This window comes from Trifolium pratense, linkage group LG5 (assembly GCF_020283565.1).
Source record: "Trifolium pratense cultivar HEN17-A07 linkage group LG5, ARS_RC_1.1, whole genome shotgun sequence".
In the NCBI taxonomy this organism is placed as follows: Eukaryota; Viridiplantae; Streptophyta; class Magnoliopsida; order Fabales; family Fabaceae; genus Trifolium; species Trifolium pratense.
This window is the reverse complement of record NC_060063.1, coordinates 32,706,803-32,724,249: the sequence shown is the minus strand read 5'-3', so window position 1 is coordinate 32,724,249 and position 17,447 is coordinate 32,706,803. Positions and strand designations below refer to the sequence as shown.

Genomic DNA, 17,447 nt, shown 5'->3' with positions numbered 1-17,447 from the left:
GAATCCAAAACATCTCTAAAATAACCAAAAAAGTCTTAAAACCTAATTCACTCACCCTATTAGGTTGCACTCTTAAACTTACAGGGATCGCGTTGAAAGAAGCATGATTAACCGAAATTACAAATACAGCCGAATAAAATCAAACATGTTCTTTTGGATGATCGAAGTGTCAATGTTTCACCATACATGTGTCAGTCACGAAACGTAAGATTGCTTCACCAGACTGTTGTCGGTCACGAAACTCAAACAATATCAAACATCCAAGTATGTATCATAAATAAATAGTCCATCAACATTTTATGTAATATAAATGATCGAAGTGTTATGCTTCACCATACAAATGTCGGATATCACGAAGCGTAAAATTCATGGAATCAATTAAATACATAAATAAATGATGCTTATTTATTTATTTAATTATAATTATTATTATTTGATCTTTATAAGTATATAAGGTTCAAACGATTCATAATCATATAATAATCAAAAATAAAAACTACTTGTGATTTCATAAAAATAGAATAAGAATTGCGTACCTCAGTTGGTAAGCTCGTGCTGATAACGTGTTATAAACTAATGTAACAAGAGTAATAGTATAGATGAAGAAGAGAGAAAAGAGAGAAAGAATAGTATATGCTATTCACTATTAAGATTAGGGTTACAATATAGTGATACATAGTATCTATATATAGATAAATAAATGGGTCAATTACATGGGCCAGGACATCCACCAATAATATTCATAACAAAGTTAAAAATATCAACTTAATAAAGACTTGCACCTCCTTTTTCCTTATTCTCCCTTCGACACCCAATTCCAACAATTGAATATTACAAGTTCTACTACTAGACAAAACCAAGGCACGATTCTTACATTTCATGATTACATTATTGGTTTTTACACTAGAAACTAAGGTCAAATTCTCTAAACACAAATTCCACCTCAGACACAAGTAATACTGAAAATTTCTTCAAATGATATATCTCTTGTCCCTTAACCAATAACATAATCATTTTAGGCAATATATGGCAGAAAAAAAATTCATGGAATTAAGAACCAACATATGATATATTTATACCATATCCTTCCAAGGAACGTAATAGTCGGATACTGCAGCAGCAAGATAAAACATAGCATGTTGGCAAATACACCTCATTGAAATTCCAATTATTTGCAATATCTGCAAAACAAAAGGCAATTAGCAAAAACTAATTAGTCTATAACATACTTATGGTTTCGGCAATAATTATTATTTAAAACCATTTAACATTAATAATAATTTCAGTCTATAACATCTTGAAACCATTTAAATAATGTTAATGATTTCAAAAATCTATTTTACCCTCATAGTCAATATTAATGGTTTAAAACCATTTAACAATACTAATGGTTTCAATGTATAACATCTTGAAACCATTTAACAATACTAATGATTTCAGTAAAAAAGCACACTTCATAATCATTCCAAATACACAATATAATTCTGAAGGTATAAACTCACAGCAACATAAAAACAATATAATTCCAATTATAAACTCACAGCAACATGAGAGCAAAGAGATCATGTGATCTCACCTTAATTCTTGCCGCCTTCGACACCTTCCGTTCACTGTATTGAGGTTTCTTCGTTGTAGCAGTCCTCCTTAGAGAAGAACAACAGTCCTGATCCTCTTCCCCCAACACAGATTTGTTCATCCTCACTCTTAATTTTTCCACCAAATTTGTTCTTCTCTTCAGAAATTTTCTTTCTTTTTCCAACAGGTTTCTTCTTCTCCTCTTTTTTCACATCTTCCCCCGTTTGTTAAGCTTCAAATTCATCTCCAGAACTAAAAATTTCCTTTTTCTTTCTAATAGGTTTCTTCTCCTCCTCTTTATTTCTGCAATAAGCCACAGAAAAAAAATATCAAACACCAAAATTCACAATAATTAATCAAACAAAATAAGAAATTAAATTAAATTAGAAATGTATAAAACCACCAAATTGATAACAAGATAAATTCGTGATTCGATCAAAAATGGAAAATTCATCATGCATAAAAGAAATTTACTAAGATCATAGAACAATAAACTGTTGCAAATTGAGCAATGCGAATCGATCTGAGAATGAAGATCTTGTTTAATTTTTCTTTCTAACAGGTTTCGTTTCAATTCTTCATCATTCCTAACAGCCAATTGAATATGCCTTGGCACAATTCTAGTTTTCTTGTTGTCCATCGCAGCATTTCCAGCCAACTCCAAAACCTAATCCCAAAATAAATAATCACAAAAATTAAAATCAAAACCCTAGTCAAACTCAAATTAAACCAAATTCAAAATCAAATCCAAATTCAAACGAAATCGCATGTGAATTAGTAATTAGAATTTATTCAAGAACGATGAATTTAATCTAAATTTGGGGAAAAACGAAAACTAATTGAATTACGATGACGACTAGATCTTGACCTTGATACAACATGTATATGAAATTGAAGAGAATGAGAGGAATTGAACGGAAATTACCTCAACGGCGAGATATTCAAGAACAACGGCGAGGTAAACAGTGAGCAATGAATTTAGGAAAATGGATGAAGAATTGCATAAACAAGTAGCAATGAATTTGGCGAGATGATGCGTGATGCTTAGACCTGAGAGAGTGTGAGCTAAGAGGGGCGGGGGATTATTACATGTCTTATTTGATCTGATGGTGGACATTCACTTATGCACCATGTATAAGTTTGTTATTTTTTTTTTTTTTGAACCAATGCATAAGTTTGTTACTTATGCACCATAACTTTTGCCTAATTTTTGTATTGAATTTATAGTAACTTTTTTAACGGTCCACATGCATTTTATTTCCGAGTTCTACCACTGCTTAAAGGGCATTAGATAGAGCAATAGGTTTTTACTCTGCTTTGTATCTTCAATTATGAATATCAACTAAGAACACACCACATTTATTATATTTACTATTAGGCTGGAGTTGTATTAGAATGTTGCAAAGTCCAACATCACCCGGACGACACTAATCCACCTTATCAATCACATTAGATCCTATAATTGTAGTACAAATTTAACCAAGCATTTCATATACATCACATGGAAAGAAAACATGTAAAAATAAATAAATTTTAAAACAATATTTACAAATTTACTACTTTCAGAATGCTATAGGTGCAACCAAAAGAAATTTGCAAAAATAAACTATATAAAATTATGGACAAACAAAAAAAAAATTGAATAAGTTTTAGAATTTTATGACGGTACTTCTGCTTCAAAATATAGCGGGTCCTAATTTTTCTTAGAGTTTTATTCCTCTTGTTTAAAAAGGGGGTGATTTTGGGTCGTTCTTTGACCCGAAATCACTCATGTGCATATTTTTTTCCTTTGTTTTATTTTAAATAAGTGGTTTTTACGTCAAAGTTTTCTTGTTTTATTTTGTGTTTTCTTTGCCTAAGTGTGTCTCGTCCTCGTGTGGTGTTTGTTTGATTTCCTGTCTTCATGTTGTGCTCGTTTGCTTTTGTGTTTTTGTACAACGTTCGTTTGGTTCATATTGACAGATCAACTTTGACCAACTACTGATTTATTCAATGACAAGGTCATCAATGATGAAGATTCAAAGGTAAATATTTAAAATTTTGTGTAATCGTATTCGTTTGGTGAAATGTTAATCAATTTTTGGCAGACAACTTCTTCAAAAAAAATTTTGGCAAACAATGTAATATAGCAAGTCCCCGTAAAAAACACAAAATAACAATCATTGTGTTGTTCTGAAAGTATTCCTTTCAAATACCTCGGGATTCCGGTGCGTGCTAATCCTAGGCAAAGAGATACTTGGAGACAGGTGGTGGACGCTATGTCGAAGAGATTAAGCAGCTGGAGTGGTCGTCAACTATCTTATGGTGGTAGAATTACATTAATTAATTCGGTGTTGGCAAGTCTACCATTGTACTTCTTCTTGTTTTTCAAAGCTCCAACATGTGTCATAAAACATTTGGTGAGGATACAAAGGAATTTTTTATGAGGTGGTGGACTAGAAGATAAAAAGTTATGTTGGGTAAAGTGGGAGCAAGTTTGTCGCCCTAAAGATCAAGGTGGACTAGGAGTAAAAAATTTAGAACTTTTCAATGTGGCTATGCTTAGTAAGTGGAAATGGAGGGGTATCAATGACAAAAATGCAATTTGGTCTAATTTGTTGCATCATAGATATGGTTTTTTTCCTTCTATTTTATTATGCAGGGAAACAACAACTTATGGTTCTAAGGCCTCTTTATGGTGGAGGGATGTGTTAAGTGTGGGGGAGACCATTATGCCTGATTGGTTCCGTTCGAATACTAGTTGTGTAGTGGGTAACTATACTGACATTAGCTTCTAGAACGCTAAATGGTGTGGTAATATCTCGTTTCGAGAATTATTTCCTAATCTTTTTGCAAAAGAATTACGGCAGCATTCCATGATTGCAGACAGGATGATTAGCAGCAAGGAGGGACTGTTTTGGCGGTGGGAATGGCGTGCTGCACTAACGCAGTCGGAGGAACATGATCTTACCAAGTTAAAGGAGTTACTGCTTGATGTTAATCTGAATCCAAATAGCATAGACAGATGGCGGTGGATCATTGGCTCTGCAGGTTTGTTTTCGGTCAATTCTTGTTACAATTTTCTGGCACAACGTGGCGCGGCTGAGGATATTAATCCATCGCTGCTGGAGGCTCTTAAAAATCTGTGGCAAAATGATGTGCCATCAAAAGTGAGTGTTTTTGTGTGGAGATTATTATTGGAGAAATTACCAACGCGGGCTGCTTTAGTTTCTAAAGGTATTATACAAATCCCCATGAATCTTCGTGTGTTTTCTGCTTTATGCATGTAGAGAATTGCTCTCATCTTTTCTATACTTGCAATTTCTCTCAAATGGTGTGGAATGCAACATTCAAATGGATGGGATGTAGATTAAACATAGGTGAGGAAGGGCTAAACCACTTCTTTATGTGCGGAGATATCCTCAAATCAAAAAAGTGTAGGCGTATTCGACATTTAATTTGGTTAACTACTACTTGGTGTATAAGGAGATTGAGGAACAATATCATATTTCAAGGGGCGGTGGCTGATGTGTCTATTTTGGTTGATAACATCAAGGCGATCTCGTGGATTTGGTTTAGTGGAAGAGCTGGGCGGAAGTCTACCTATTCTTTTTCGGATTGGTGTATTAATCCTATTGTATGTTTACATAGTATATAATTCTTTGTAACGAATTGTAAGGGATTGAGTATCCCTTGTACTCCTTTATAATTCAATTTTGCTTATAAAAAAAAAAATTAACTGTTTAGGTCGCTTGATGGACCTAAAAATTTATCGAAGGAAGACCTCTCCGAGTAACTATACCATTTTAGTTTATTTTGCTTAGTTTATTAGTAGGTTTGTTTGCTGACTTCATTAATAGGGGACGAATTTTTGGTATATAGCTATACCAAAAATTTCAAATGACACAAAAAATTTAGGAATTTGAAATTCCTTCCACTCATGTTTCCAAATTTTCAAATTGACCTGTTATAATATTTTTTAAATTGCAAATTAACCCATAAATTTTTTCAAAAATTGTAAACTGGTTTATATTAAAATAGGGGATGAATTCAAGAAGGAAGTGGATTCAAGAAGGAGAGTCTTCTTCGTCAAAAATCTAGAACGAAGTGGATTCAAGAAGGAGATTCTAATTCACATTTTTTCCATTCAAGTATAAAGGGGCATCGACTCCGTAATCAGATCGTTATGTTAAAGAAAGGAGAGGTCTGGCTAGAAGGAGTGACATCTAATAAAAAAAAAATGAAGAATCACTTTGTTAAGCATCTTTCGGAAGACTGGAATTCTAGACCTTTTCTTCTAGACGTCAGGGTGATCCATTATCTCCGTTCTTATTTCTTATTGTCGCAGAAGGCTTAGCAAGTATGATGAAGAAAGCTCTTGATGTAGGCAGGTCCGGGGGCTTTAAGATAAATGCCAATCTTCACTTCCAATTGTTACAATTCGCGGATGATACCATTATAATGGGAGAAGGCAGTTGGGAGAATTTGTGGACTATTAAGTCTATGCTTAGAGGTTTTGAACTGGTGTCCGGTTTAATAATTAATTTTGTGAAGAGTAAACTCCACGATATCAATGTGGGTGCAAGACTTCTTGAAGCTGTGGCCTCTTTTTTAGCTTGTAATACGACGACAGTTCCCTTTAACTTTTTGGGAATACCGGTAGGAGCTAATCCGCGAAGGAGAGAGACTTGGAAACCTGTTGTGGAGGCTATGACTAAACATTTGAATTCATGGCATAGCCGTCATTTTTCCTTTGGTGGTAGCATCACTCTCATCAATTTTGTCTTGGCTAGTATACCTCTTTATTTTTTCTCTTTTTTCAGGGCTCCTTGTTGTGTGCTAAAAAGTATTGAGAAAATTCAGCAGAACTGGACCGGCGTGGATATAACGATTTTACCAAGGCCCAATATGATCCAATCCACAATTTCAAATAATGCAAGGCGGGACAAATTGTGATGGCGCCAATATTTTGAAATTGTGGCGTTAAGCAGAGGAAAATATCTCCTCCCCCATGATCTTCCACTCTGACTATTCTTGAGGAAGAAGATGGCAACCACCCACCATGATCCACCGTAACAGAGGATAAGGAGAAAAGTAACCACCCCCAAGAGCGCCATTCACGGAGGAAAAAGGAGGTGGCCGAAAAACAGGGTAGTGGAGCTTGGAGAAGAAGGAATGAGACTCTATAAATAGCATTGACCATTCATGGTCATGGACACATTCTTTTCTCTACAAAAAAACATATGGACCTTTCTTGGGTCTAAGTTTATGTAAACATTGTTTAATCCAATATCAATAATACAACCCCCTTTGAGTGTTCACCAGAACATTTTGGCGCCCACCGTGGGGCCCGGTAAAACGATTCCTGGGCCTCAAGTTCACAAAATTTACAAACCTCATAGTAGAAAAGGCATTTCCAGATGGCTGGAGATACCGCCAACAATCACGCAACAACCTTGCAAGCCGCCGTTCAAGAGATTCAACGCCTCCAAAGGCAAATGGCATCTTTTGAGGCGGACAAGGCGCAAGAGCGGGAGAGGGCGAGACTAGCCGCTCAGGAGGAAGAAGGTGTAGCCGTGGTAGATTCTCAACCCTTGGCTCAAGCCTTGTGGGAAACACAAGTGCCAGATGGTTTCAAAGCGCCACCCCTCCCTTCCTTCGACGGAAAAACAGATCCGGTGGAGCATTTAATGGCTGTCGGAACGCAAACCACCAACGTAAATGCCCCGGAACATTTAAAATGCAAGTTACTATCAGGAACTTTCAAAGATGCTGTACTGCGTTGGTACATGAACCTTCCCAAGAACTCCATTGAGAGTTACGCTGATTTCCATAAGAAGTTCATCCACCAATTCGCAGGATCTAGACATGTCAAGGTGACATCCACCAGTCTTTTCTCAATACGTCAGGCTTACACGGAGTCACTCCGTGAATACTTGGCACGCTTTAGTGAAGTCACTATCAAGGTTTCAAATCCCAATAAGGAGATGTTTATAGCAGCGTTCCACAATGGCCTCAGAGCAAGACATTTCAACGAGTCCTTGGCACAAAAGCCCGCCATCTCCATGCATGAGATAAACAGAAGGGCAGAGTGTGACATTAAGGGAGAGGAAAGTAATGCTGAAAAGAGAATGAGAGACGCCAAGGAGAAGGAATATGCTAATAGGCGAATCAAGGGACCAGACCATCAGCCCCAAAGGCGGGGTTTTCCTCAAGAATCGTCATGGCATGAACGCCATAAAAAGCCTTACCAGTATCCGCAAGGAAGAAGTATGCTAAAAGCGTAACTCATGAGACTTATCTGGTGGGAAATACATCTTTTTCACCAGCACCAGACATATCATTCACTGCTGAGGATAGTCAAGGTGTGTTCCCACATGATGATGATCCTCTGGTCATTCAAGTGCAAATTCTGAATTGTGATGTGAAAAGGGTCTTGATTGATTCTGGCAGTTTCAGCAGATGTTATGTATTGGGAAGCTTTCAAGGCCATGCAGTTGGCTGAAGAGCAGTTACAACCATACGTGGGAACTTTAGTAGGATTTTCAGGAGAGCAGGTGGAAGTTATGGGATACACAACGCTCCTGACAACGTTTGGCGAAAAAGAAAACGCCAAGACAATTAAGGTACGATATTTGGTTGTTAAGACGCCTTTCACATCTTATAATATCATCATCGGAAGGCTTGCCTTCAACTCTTTAGGAGTGGTCCTTTCCACCTTATACTTGTCAATGAAATACCCTTTGGACAATGGTGGCGTGGGGACCATCAAAGGCGATCAACTCTTGGCGAGACGTTGTTATGAGTCAAGCCTGAAGATTCAGAACAAGATACCTAGTGGAAATGCAGGTTTTCGATCAGGATATCCCGGGAACCAAGGAGGAATAAACATGGATGATTCAGCAGATATGGATCCTAGAGATGAGTTCCAGGATAGGCAAGTCAGTCCAATAGAGGAGTTGGAGCAAATATAGATTGGTTTGGAGCCTCATCAAACCACGAACTTGGGAAAGGAGTTACTCCCAGCAGATAAAGCGAGAATTGTGATAATTTTGAAGGAGAATGTTGATCTATTTGCATGGAAGTCTTCGGACATGCCAGACATAGATGAAAGCGTCATCACACACAAGTTATCCATTTCTCCCATGATTAAGTCGGTTTCCCAGAGGAAAAGAAAGGTGGGCAAAGAAAGACGAGCAGCAATAACTGAAGAAGTGGCAAAATTAAAGGAGGCAGGTTTTATTGAAGAAATAAAGTATCCCTCATGGTTGGCCAATGTGGTGATGGTAAAAAAGGCTAATGGAAAGTGGAGAATGTGTGTGAATTTCACATACCTAAATAAGGCGTGTTCGAAAGATCCTTACCCGCTTCCCAACATCGATAGGTTAATCGATGGGGCGTCAGGATATAAGATGTTGAGCTTCATGGACGCTTATTCTGGTTATAACCAGATAAAGATATGAATCCTGCTGATGCCCCACACACGACATTTATGTCTAACACTTGTAATTACTATTACAATGTCATGCCATTTGGGTTGAAGAATGCAGGGGCGACATACCAAAGATTGATGGATAGGGTTTTTTCAGAACAGATTGGGAAAAATTTGGAAGTATACATCGAGGATATGGTGATCAAAACCACAGAAAAAGGCGAACATGACCAAGATTTAGCCGATATTCTGAAGTCAGTAAGGAAATACAATATGAGACTGAATCCCGCCAAGTGCTCATTTGGCGTTCAAGCAGGAAAATTTTTAGGATTTATGCTCACTCATCGAGGAATAGAGGCGAACCCCGAGAAATGTCAGGTAATAATCAATATGAGAAGTCCCTCTTCAGTTAAGGAAGTTCAGCAATTAACAGGCAGAATTGCAGCGCTCTCTAGGTTTTTATCCTGTTCAGGTGAAAAAGCTTTTCATTTCTTTAGTACTTTGAGAAAAAGTGAGAGGTTCATCTGGACCCCTCAGTGTGAGGTGGCGTTCAAGCAGTTGAAGGAGTTCTTGGCGTCCCCCTATTTTGACACGCCAAATGCCAGGGAAGATCCTCTATTTGTACTTGGCGGTGTCAGATAGGGCGATGAGTTCAGTGCTAGTGCAAATGATTGAGGAAGAGGAAAAGCCCATTTATTTCTTTAGCAGAACTTTAAGAGGGGCTGAAGCAAGGTATCAAAGGATTGAGCGTCTATCTTTGGCGCTAGTAGTGACAGCTAGGAAGCTGAGGCAATATTTCCAAAGTCACAAAGTAGTGGTGAAGACTGATTTTCCCATAAAGAATGTTTTGAGGAAGTCGGATTTAGCAGGAAGAATGGTGGCTTGGTCAGTTGAACTGTCAGAATTTGACATCGCTTTCTCCCCAAGAGGAGCCATTAAGACCCAAATATTAGCATATTTTGTTTTGGAAATGTCCACCCCACCAGGAATGGAAAAGGAACAACCATGGACGTTGTCTATTGACGGAGCGTCCAACATTTAGGGAAGTGGAGCAGGCGTTGTGCTGGAAGGCCTTGACGGCGTAATGATAGAACAATCTTTACAATTTACCTTCAAAGCCAGCAACAACCAAGCAGAATATGAAGCATTGATGGCAGGAATGAACTTAGCTAAAGAGATGGAGGTAAAGGATTTGCGGGCGAAGAGTGATTCGCCGCTGGTGACGAACCAAGTATCAGGAGAATTTCAAGCCAAAGATCCTCAAATCATCAAGTACCTAGAGGGAGTTCAAAGGTTAGCAAAGTGCTTTAATTCTTTTGAGTTAATTTATGTACCAAGAGAGCAAAACGCTAGAGCAGATTTGTTATCAAAACTGGCAAGCACAAAAAAACCAAGAGGCCATAGAACTTTTATACAAGAAACCATCGCAACTCCTAGCATAGATGTGGAGCAGATTATGATGGTGGTAGAAGAGGAAGATTGGAGAACCCCAATAATAAGATTTTTGCTAAAAGATGAGCTACCTAAAGATAAAGGAGAAGCTGTGAAAATAAGAAAAGCGGCGGCATGGTATTCAATGATAGGTGATTAGCTCTTCAAGAGAGGTTTTTCGTTGCCACTGTTGCTTTGTGTGAGCGAACAAGAAGCAAAAGGAAATTTAGAAGAGGTACATGAAGGGGCATGTGGAAACCACATTGGAGCAAGAGCACTGGCGGGGAAGATTCTTCGTGCAGGTTTCTACTGGCCAAATTTACATGATGACGCCGCTAGATACGTTAGATGCTGTGATAGATGCCAACACCACGCTGGTTTACATCACGCCCAGGAGAGCCTTTGAAATCCGTGTTATCTCCGTGGCCATTTTTCATGTGGGGTGTTGACATTGTGGGACCATTCCCCATTGGTGCCAAACATGCAAGATGGATCATCGTTGCAGTTGATTACTTTACCAAATGGGTAGAAGCAGAACGAGTATCAAGCATCTCAGCAGAGCAAGTAAAGATTTTTTATTGGAAGAAGATAATCTGCAGATTTGGGCTACCTAAATACATAGTATCAGATAACGGCACGCAATTTGCTAGCGAAAAGGTAATTGAGTTCTGTAAAGGGAAAGGAATACAGAACACTTTCGTCTCAGTAGAGCACCCATAGGCGAACGACCAAGCAGAATCAGCAAACAAAGTCATCTTGAGAGCGTTAAAGCGCAGATTGGAAAGCAAAGGCGAGGCATGGGTGAAACACCTCTCACCAATCCTATGGTCATACCAATCTTCAACAGGAGAGGCGCCTTACACCAAGTTGGCGCAAAGAAACGTTGACAACTGAAGAAAATAGCGAAGCATTGAGGGAGAATTTAGATATGATTGAAGAATTTAGGGAAAAAGCGCATTTCAAGGAGTTTGCAGCAAAATAGAGAGCGGCAAGGCGGTACAACTCCAAGGTAATACGCCGTTGGTTCAGAGAAGGTGACCTGGTCCTGAAAAAACCCATGGGAAAGGATAAAGGAGGGAAGTTTGCGGCAAATTGGGAAGGTCCATTCAGAATTATTGAGGCATTTGAAGGAGGAGCCCTACAGATTAGAGACTTTGGACGGAGCAGTGCTACCTAGGACCTGAAACATCACAAACCTCAAGTTCTACTACAGTTAGGTGAAGGAGGCTTAAGGGCGAAAAGACATCTCACCAGCTTTGCTTTTGTGTTTTATGTTTTTTGTTGTTAAGAAGAAGTAATAGGACACTCGTTTCTCCTACAAAAATAGGAGTTTTATCGAGGCCTACTACCTGAATATGATAGTGTTAATTCATATAAAAATTAACTGCATATTGCGTTTTATTCAATTAAGTTTGTGTTGATTCCTATAAAAGTTGACCTGACATAATGATTATAACAAAAGAATTCTTTACGTATAAATATATATATACATGTAGTTGAGCTCTGAATCTTAATAAAGATCAACTCAGATGAAAGCTCTGAATCAAAAAATGGTCAACTTGTAGTTGAGCTCTGAATCTTAATAAAGATCAACTCAGATGAAAGCTCTGAACCAAAAATTATTTAAGGTCAACCCATTTGAAGGGCTCTGAACCAAAAAATGGTCAACTTGTAGTTGAGCTCTGAATCTTAATAAAGATCAACTCAGATGAAAGCTCTGAACCAAAAATTATTTAAGGTCAACCCATTTGATGCTCTGAACCAAAAAATGGTCAACTTGTAGTTGAGCTCTGAATCTTAATAAAGATCAACTCAGATGAAAGCTCTGATACAAAAAATAGTCAACTTGTAGTTGAGCTCTGAATCTTAATAAAGATCAACTCAGATGAAAGCTCTGAACCAAAGAAAAGAACAAAGTCTGTGTATGCAGGAAGAATACCCATGGGCGAAACGTGGAAGACAGAAGGTGATACAAAGAAGGGCGCTTTTAACAACAAGAATGGCGCCGAAAGAAAAATTGAAATCTAAAAAGAAAGCCCAAGTGGCATCCTCGCCACAGGTTACAGGTACATAACTTTTAAAATAATATTGTCATACATTCAGAACAATATGCACAGGTTGAAGATTAAGAAATATACAAATAATGTTAACCAAAATATTATAAAGCCTCAGAAGGGCATGATGTTCAAGGTTGCCTCAAAAGGGCTTACAAACAAGCGCCGCAAGGGGGATGAAAGTTAATCAAAGTAGAAGATATCACTAATCCGCAGAAGGAGCATATGGAACCACCTTTCCATCCACAATTTGATGGGTGGCGTCAACCTCCTTCAAACGCTCCGCATCAAGATCTAGGAAGACAAATCGCACTTGGTCCAAGGCGAAATCAAAGCCTTCCTCAAATTGTCCTGCTAAGGAGATTTGAAGAACCTCGACCTCGCCTTTCAGCTTGGCATTCTCTTTAGTGGCGGTCTCCAAATTAGACGCGGCCTCCTCTTTCTCCTTCTTCAGCTTGGCGACCAGTTCAGTATGGCTGGCAGCTTTCTCTTTAAATTCCTGCTCCTTTGCGGCATGACTCTGTTTCAGCTTATCCATCTTCTCTTCAAACTCCTTCCACAATGCTTTTTCACTTTCTTTCTTAATCCTCTCGGCCTCTTTCTCTCGAGACTCCCTCAGACCCTTGAGCTCCTCTTCAAATTTCCCCTTAGCCTTTGTATATCTCTTCTCAACAGCCTCCAAGTTGTTACTCACAAAATTAACCTTGTTAGTAGCCTCCGAGACCTTCTGCTCTTGGCGAGAAGAAAGAAGGTGACCCAAAAACAAGCTTTGCAACCCATGAGACAAGTACAACTTTTGGAGCTCTTCAGCACTTGTGTCAGAAAAACAGGAGGAGTCCCCAACCAGGTTTAACTCCTTTTCTATAAAGCCCATTGGATTGAAAGAAGGATCCCAAACAGAGGGAGCAGTAGGATTAGCAGGCAGGATGTTCTGGGAAGATGAGGGTTGAAGGTTTTCTTCAGATTCAGGATTGAGAGGAGAGACGCCTTGAATTATTGCCAGTACGTTGGTTTTCCTTTTCTTCACAGGATTGGAAGGAAGGTCGTCGGAAGGATTAGGATCGAGTTTTTTCTCCCTAGGGATCTCCATAGTGATCCGCCCCTCATGCTTTCTTTTACTTCGGCCCTCCCGGGCGACATTCTCGTCCACCATTAGTTGAGAGAGAGGATCCATCTTCTCGTCCACCATCTGATTGTTAGCCCTTGCCGCCATGATCCTGAACAACCAACCAATTCCAAGAACAGACTTAGAAAGGTAATATCAATAGTGTTATCTCTACACAAGTTGAATATATGGGCAACTAATCCTAATTGGTTCCACATGAACCGACCTTGCTCTGATACCACTATTGTAACACCCAAACCCCTTAACGCGAATTTATTAAATATAAATAAATAAAACACTTAAGAAAATTCAGGCGTCACATGTTATAATACGAAATCACGGTACAAACGCGTCATGCTAGCACAGCGGAAATTAAAAACAAATAATTAACATAGTGCATATCATACAATATCTAAATTGTTCACACAATATCCCTAGGCTCTAGGCCATATCAACAACAAGGATATTATGTTTACAACAAAAAGTAAAGGATTAGCAAGGTTAAGTATGCCATCACGGGATTAATACAATTTCAAACGAATAACCTGTGAAGAAGATTTTCTTCTTGAACTTGGCTGGGTTTTGATGATAACAAACTCACATCATAAAAGAAGAAAGCTTATGGAGGCTCAACATGAGGAAACAACATCAAGACCAAAGTATTAGACTTAGTATTTAAATTATTTGTAAGTATGGTTCTTATCTTTGATTTATTACTTTTAATAAATATATAACTTAGAATGCTCAGAAATTATTTTAAAATTAATTACACATAAATTTCTAAGTTGAATATAAAAGTCCTATGAAGCAAGCTTTTAATTTTGAAAAATAGGTGTCAGGACCTTTTAAATCTGTTCGGTCGTTAACCGTTTTAAAATGATCTGTTGCTGTTGGTAATTCAAAGCAGTGCAACGTTTGAATTTTGAAACCAGTTCCTTTTACATCGCCTGTTCGTAACAACAGTCTTAATATGTCCTGGACAGAATGCATATTTTATGAACCATTGCATTTTTTAAACATAACTTTTTATTATAAGTTTTTTTCTAAAAGTTGTCTTGCTTCATGGACATTTTCTAAAGCCTCTATAAATATATTTGTGATCATTACAATCAATAACAACTTTCATATTCACTATATTTCTAAGTTATTAATATCACTTTTTCTCATAAACTTTCATACACATATCTTGTGAAACCTTGATTATATTTTCATATCCAAAAGGGTTTCTGAGCACTAAGATATATACATTATTAAAGTGATATTGATTTGATAACAGCCATACATAGTTTTCTTCATTGTAATTTTGTATTGTTGCTTGTTTTCCAAGGTTGTGGAAACAAGTGTTGTTTAAGATAGTGGGGTGCTATCTTGTGTTGTATGAGAATTTCACCATAGGGTTTGGTGAAGATTCTTGTGGTTAAAGATAGTGGGGTGCTATCTTGTGTATGTTAGAAAGATTGTTAGGGGGTCTTGGGGTAAGATTGCTTGTAACAAAGATTCTAACATAGTGAATTCCTTCGCGGGGTGTGAAGGGAGTGGACGTACCGATAGGGGAACCACTATAATTCTCTTGTGTCGCTTTGCTCTTTCCCTTTTCTCTTTTATTTTTCAGCATATTGTTATTACCTTCATCATAACTTTCAAGAAAAATAAAAGGAATCCAAAACATCTCTAAAATAACCAAAAAGTCTTATAACCTAATTCATCCACCCTATTAGGTTGCACTCTTAAACTTACAATTAGCATCAGAGCGGGTTATAGGTAACCTGTTCCTAAATGATCCAGAATGGCTTCCACAAATTCACAACCAGTTTTTAGAGATGGTGGTAACAGTAACAAGCCCCCATTGTTCAGTGGTGAATATTTTGATTTTTGGAAAATTCGTATGAAGGCACATTTAGAAGCACAAGGAGATGGTATATGGAAAGTCGTTGTTGAAGGACCATTTGTTCCTATGATTGTTGTAAATGGTGTAGGCACACCCAAAATCCAAAGTTCATGGGATGAGGATGATAAGAAAAAAGTACTCAACGACAAAAAGGCAATCAATATACTTCAAAGTGCACTTAACATGGATGAATTTTTCCGTATTTCAACATGTGAAACAGCAAAGGAAATATGGGATACATTGGTGGAAACTCATGAAGGAACCGTTGAAGTTAAAAGATCTAGATTGAACACCTTGAGTCAAGAATACGAATTATTCACAATGCAGCCTGGAGAATCAATCCTCAACTTGCAAAAAAGATTCGTGCATTTGACAAATCATTTAAAAGCACTTGGTAAGACTCTTACTAACGATGAACTTAATCTTAAAGTGCTTAGATCTTTAACCAGGGAATGGCAACCAAAAGTGACGGCAATATCCGAGAAGAAAAGTCTATCCACAATGACTTCCGCAACGCTGTTCGGAAAACTTCAAGAATATGAGACAGAACTTAGAAGACTTGAAAAGCATGAGAATCAAGAAAAACAATCTAAAGGGATTGCATTAAAGGTTGATTCCAAGGAAGATGGAAAAGATAATCCGGAGGAAGACAAGGACTTCATGCATCTTGTAAAACGGGTAGGTAAATTTCTTATTAATAATGGTAATTCTAACTTTGTGAAAAAGAAGAAATTTTTTGACAAGAAGGAAGCATCTACATCCACACAAAATATCATTTGTTATGAATGTGGGCAACAAGGACACATAAAGACGGATTGTCCAAATCTTGCAAAGAAAAGTACTTTCAAAAGAAGAAATGAGTCAAAGCCCAAAAGAGCCTATATTGCATGGGATGATAATGACATAAGTTCATCATCTGAATCAGAGAGCGAAGAATATGCAAATCTTGCACTAATGGCATCACATCATTCTGATGATGAAAGTGAAGAGGTTAGTAGTAAATCTTCTTCTTATAATAATGATTATCAAGGTGCTATTAATGAATTACTTAATGAATGTAAAATTCTATATAAAACGGTGTCAACACAAAAGAAACAAATTTTATCTCTTGAAGAAAAGATTGACACCATGGAAAAGAATTTTGAAAATGAAAAACAAATTTATATTGAAAGAGAAAAACAGAATTTTACATGCAAAGAGTGTGATTCACTTTCCTTCCAAATTGTCCAATTGAAAAGAGTTCTTGAAAGATATGAAAAAGGACAAGTTGGATTGGACAATATCCTTAGTCAACAAAGATTTTCTAATGATAAAAGTGGACTTGGTTATTCTAATTTTGACAAACCAAGTACAAGTAAAACTATCTTTGTTAAGGCAATTGATCAATCCACCAAAGAGAAAGTGAATAAAGCACCAAAAGTTCATCATTATCCTAAGAAAAGATTTTCTAAAAAGAAATCCTATATTCCTAGATATAGAAGTAATTTTGTTCCTACTTGTTTTTATTGTGGTATAAGTGGCCATACTCCTAATGCTTGCTATGTAAGGAACATTGGTGTTCCTAATGGGGAGTATATATGGATAAAGAAAGGAACTAACCCAAGAGGACCCAAAGAAAAATGGGTACCTAGAAAATATTATTAATTGTTTTGTAGGTACTTGAAGACCATATGTTAAAATTGTCATATTAAAATTGGTTTCTTCAAGATACAAGACCATATGATATAGTAGGATTAAAGTTTTCATTGAATTAAAGATGATTTGAAGAGCATCAACATTGATATTTTTATTGACATCAAATCATTGTGAAGAAGATAAGTATTTTTAATATATATTGTATATAATTTCCCTTATATTATTATTATTCTTTGAATTCTACTCTTTCTTCTTTTTGATGATGTCAAAAGGGGGAGAAGGAGTATATACTTGTATGCTTGTGTTTTGTGGTTAAAATTTTTCAGGATATTCATTTGCAAAACAAAG

At 37.3% G+C, this 17,447-nt stretch overlaps 1 protein-coding gene and 1 long non-coding RNA gene across 2 annotated transcripts; one reads left to right on the top strand and one right to left on the bottom strand.

Annotated features, from left to right (window-relative positions):
• Positions 1-616: 616 nt before the first annotated feature.
• Positions 617-2,675, bottom strand: LOC123887427. The gene is made up of 4 exons (XR_006801484.1): positions 2,501-2,675; positions 2,050-2,242; positions 1,577-1,878; positions 617-1,181 (listed from the first exon to the last, which is right to left on the bottom strand). It is a non-coding gene; the product is annotated as an uncharacterized LOC123887427 (long non-coding RNA).
• A 12,687-nt stretch (positions 2,676-15,362) lies between these two features.
• LOC123886465 lies at positions 15,363-17,108 on the top strand. The gene has a single exon (XM_045935781.1). The coding sequence runs from the start codon at positions 15,363-15,365 to the stop codon at positions 17,106-17,108; it is 1,746 nt and encodes a 581-aa protein (XP_045791737.1).
• The last annotated feature ends 339 nt before the right edge of the window (positions 17,109-17,447 follow it).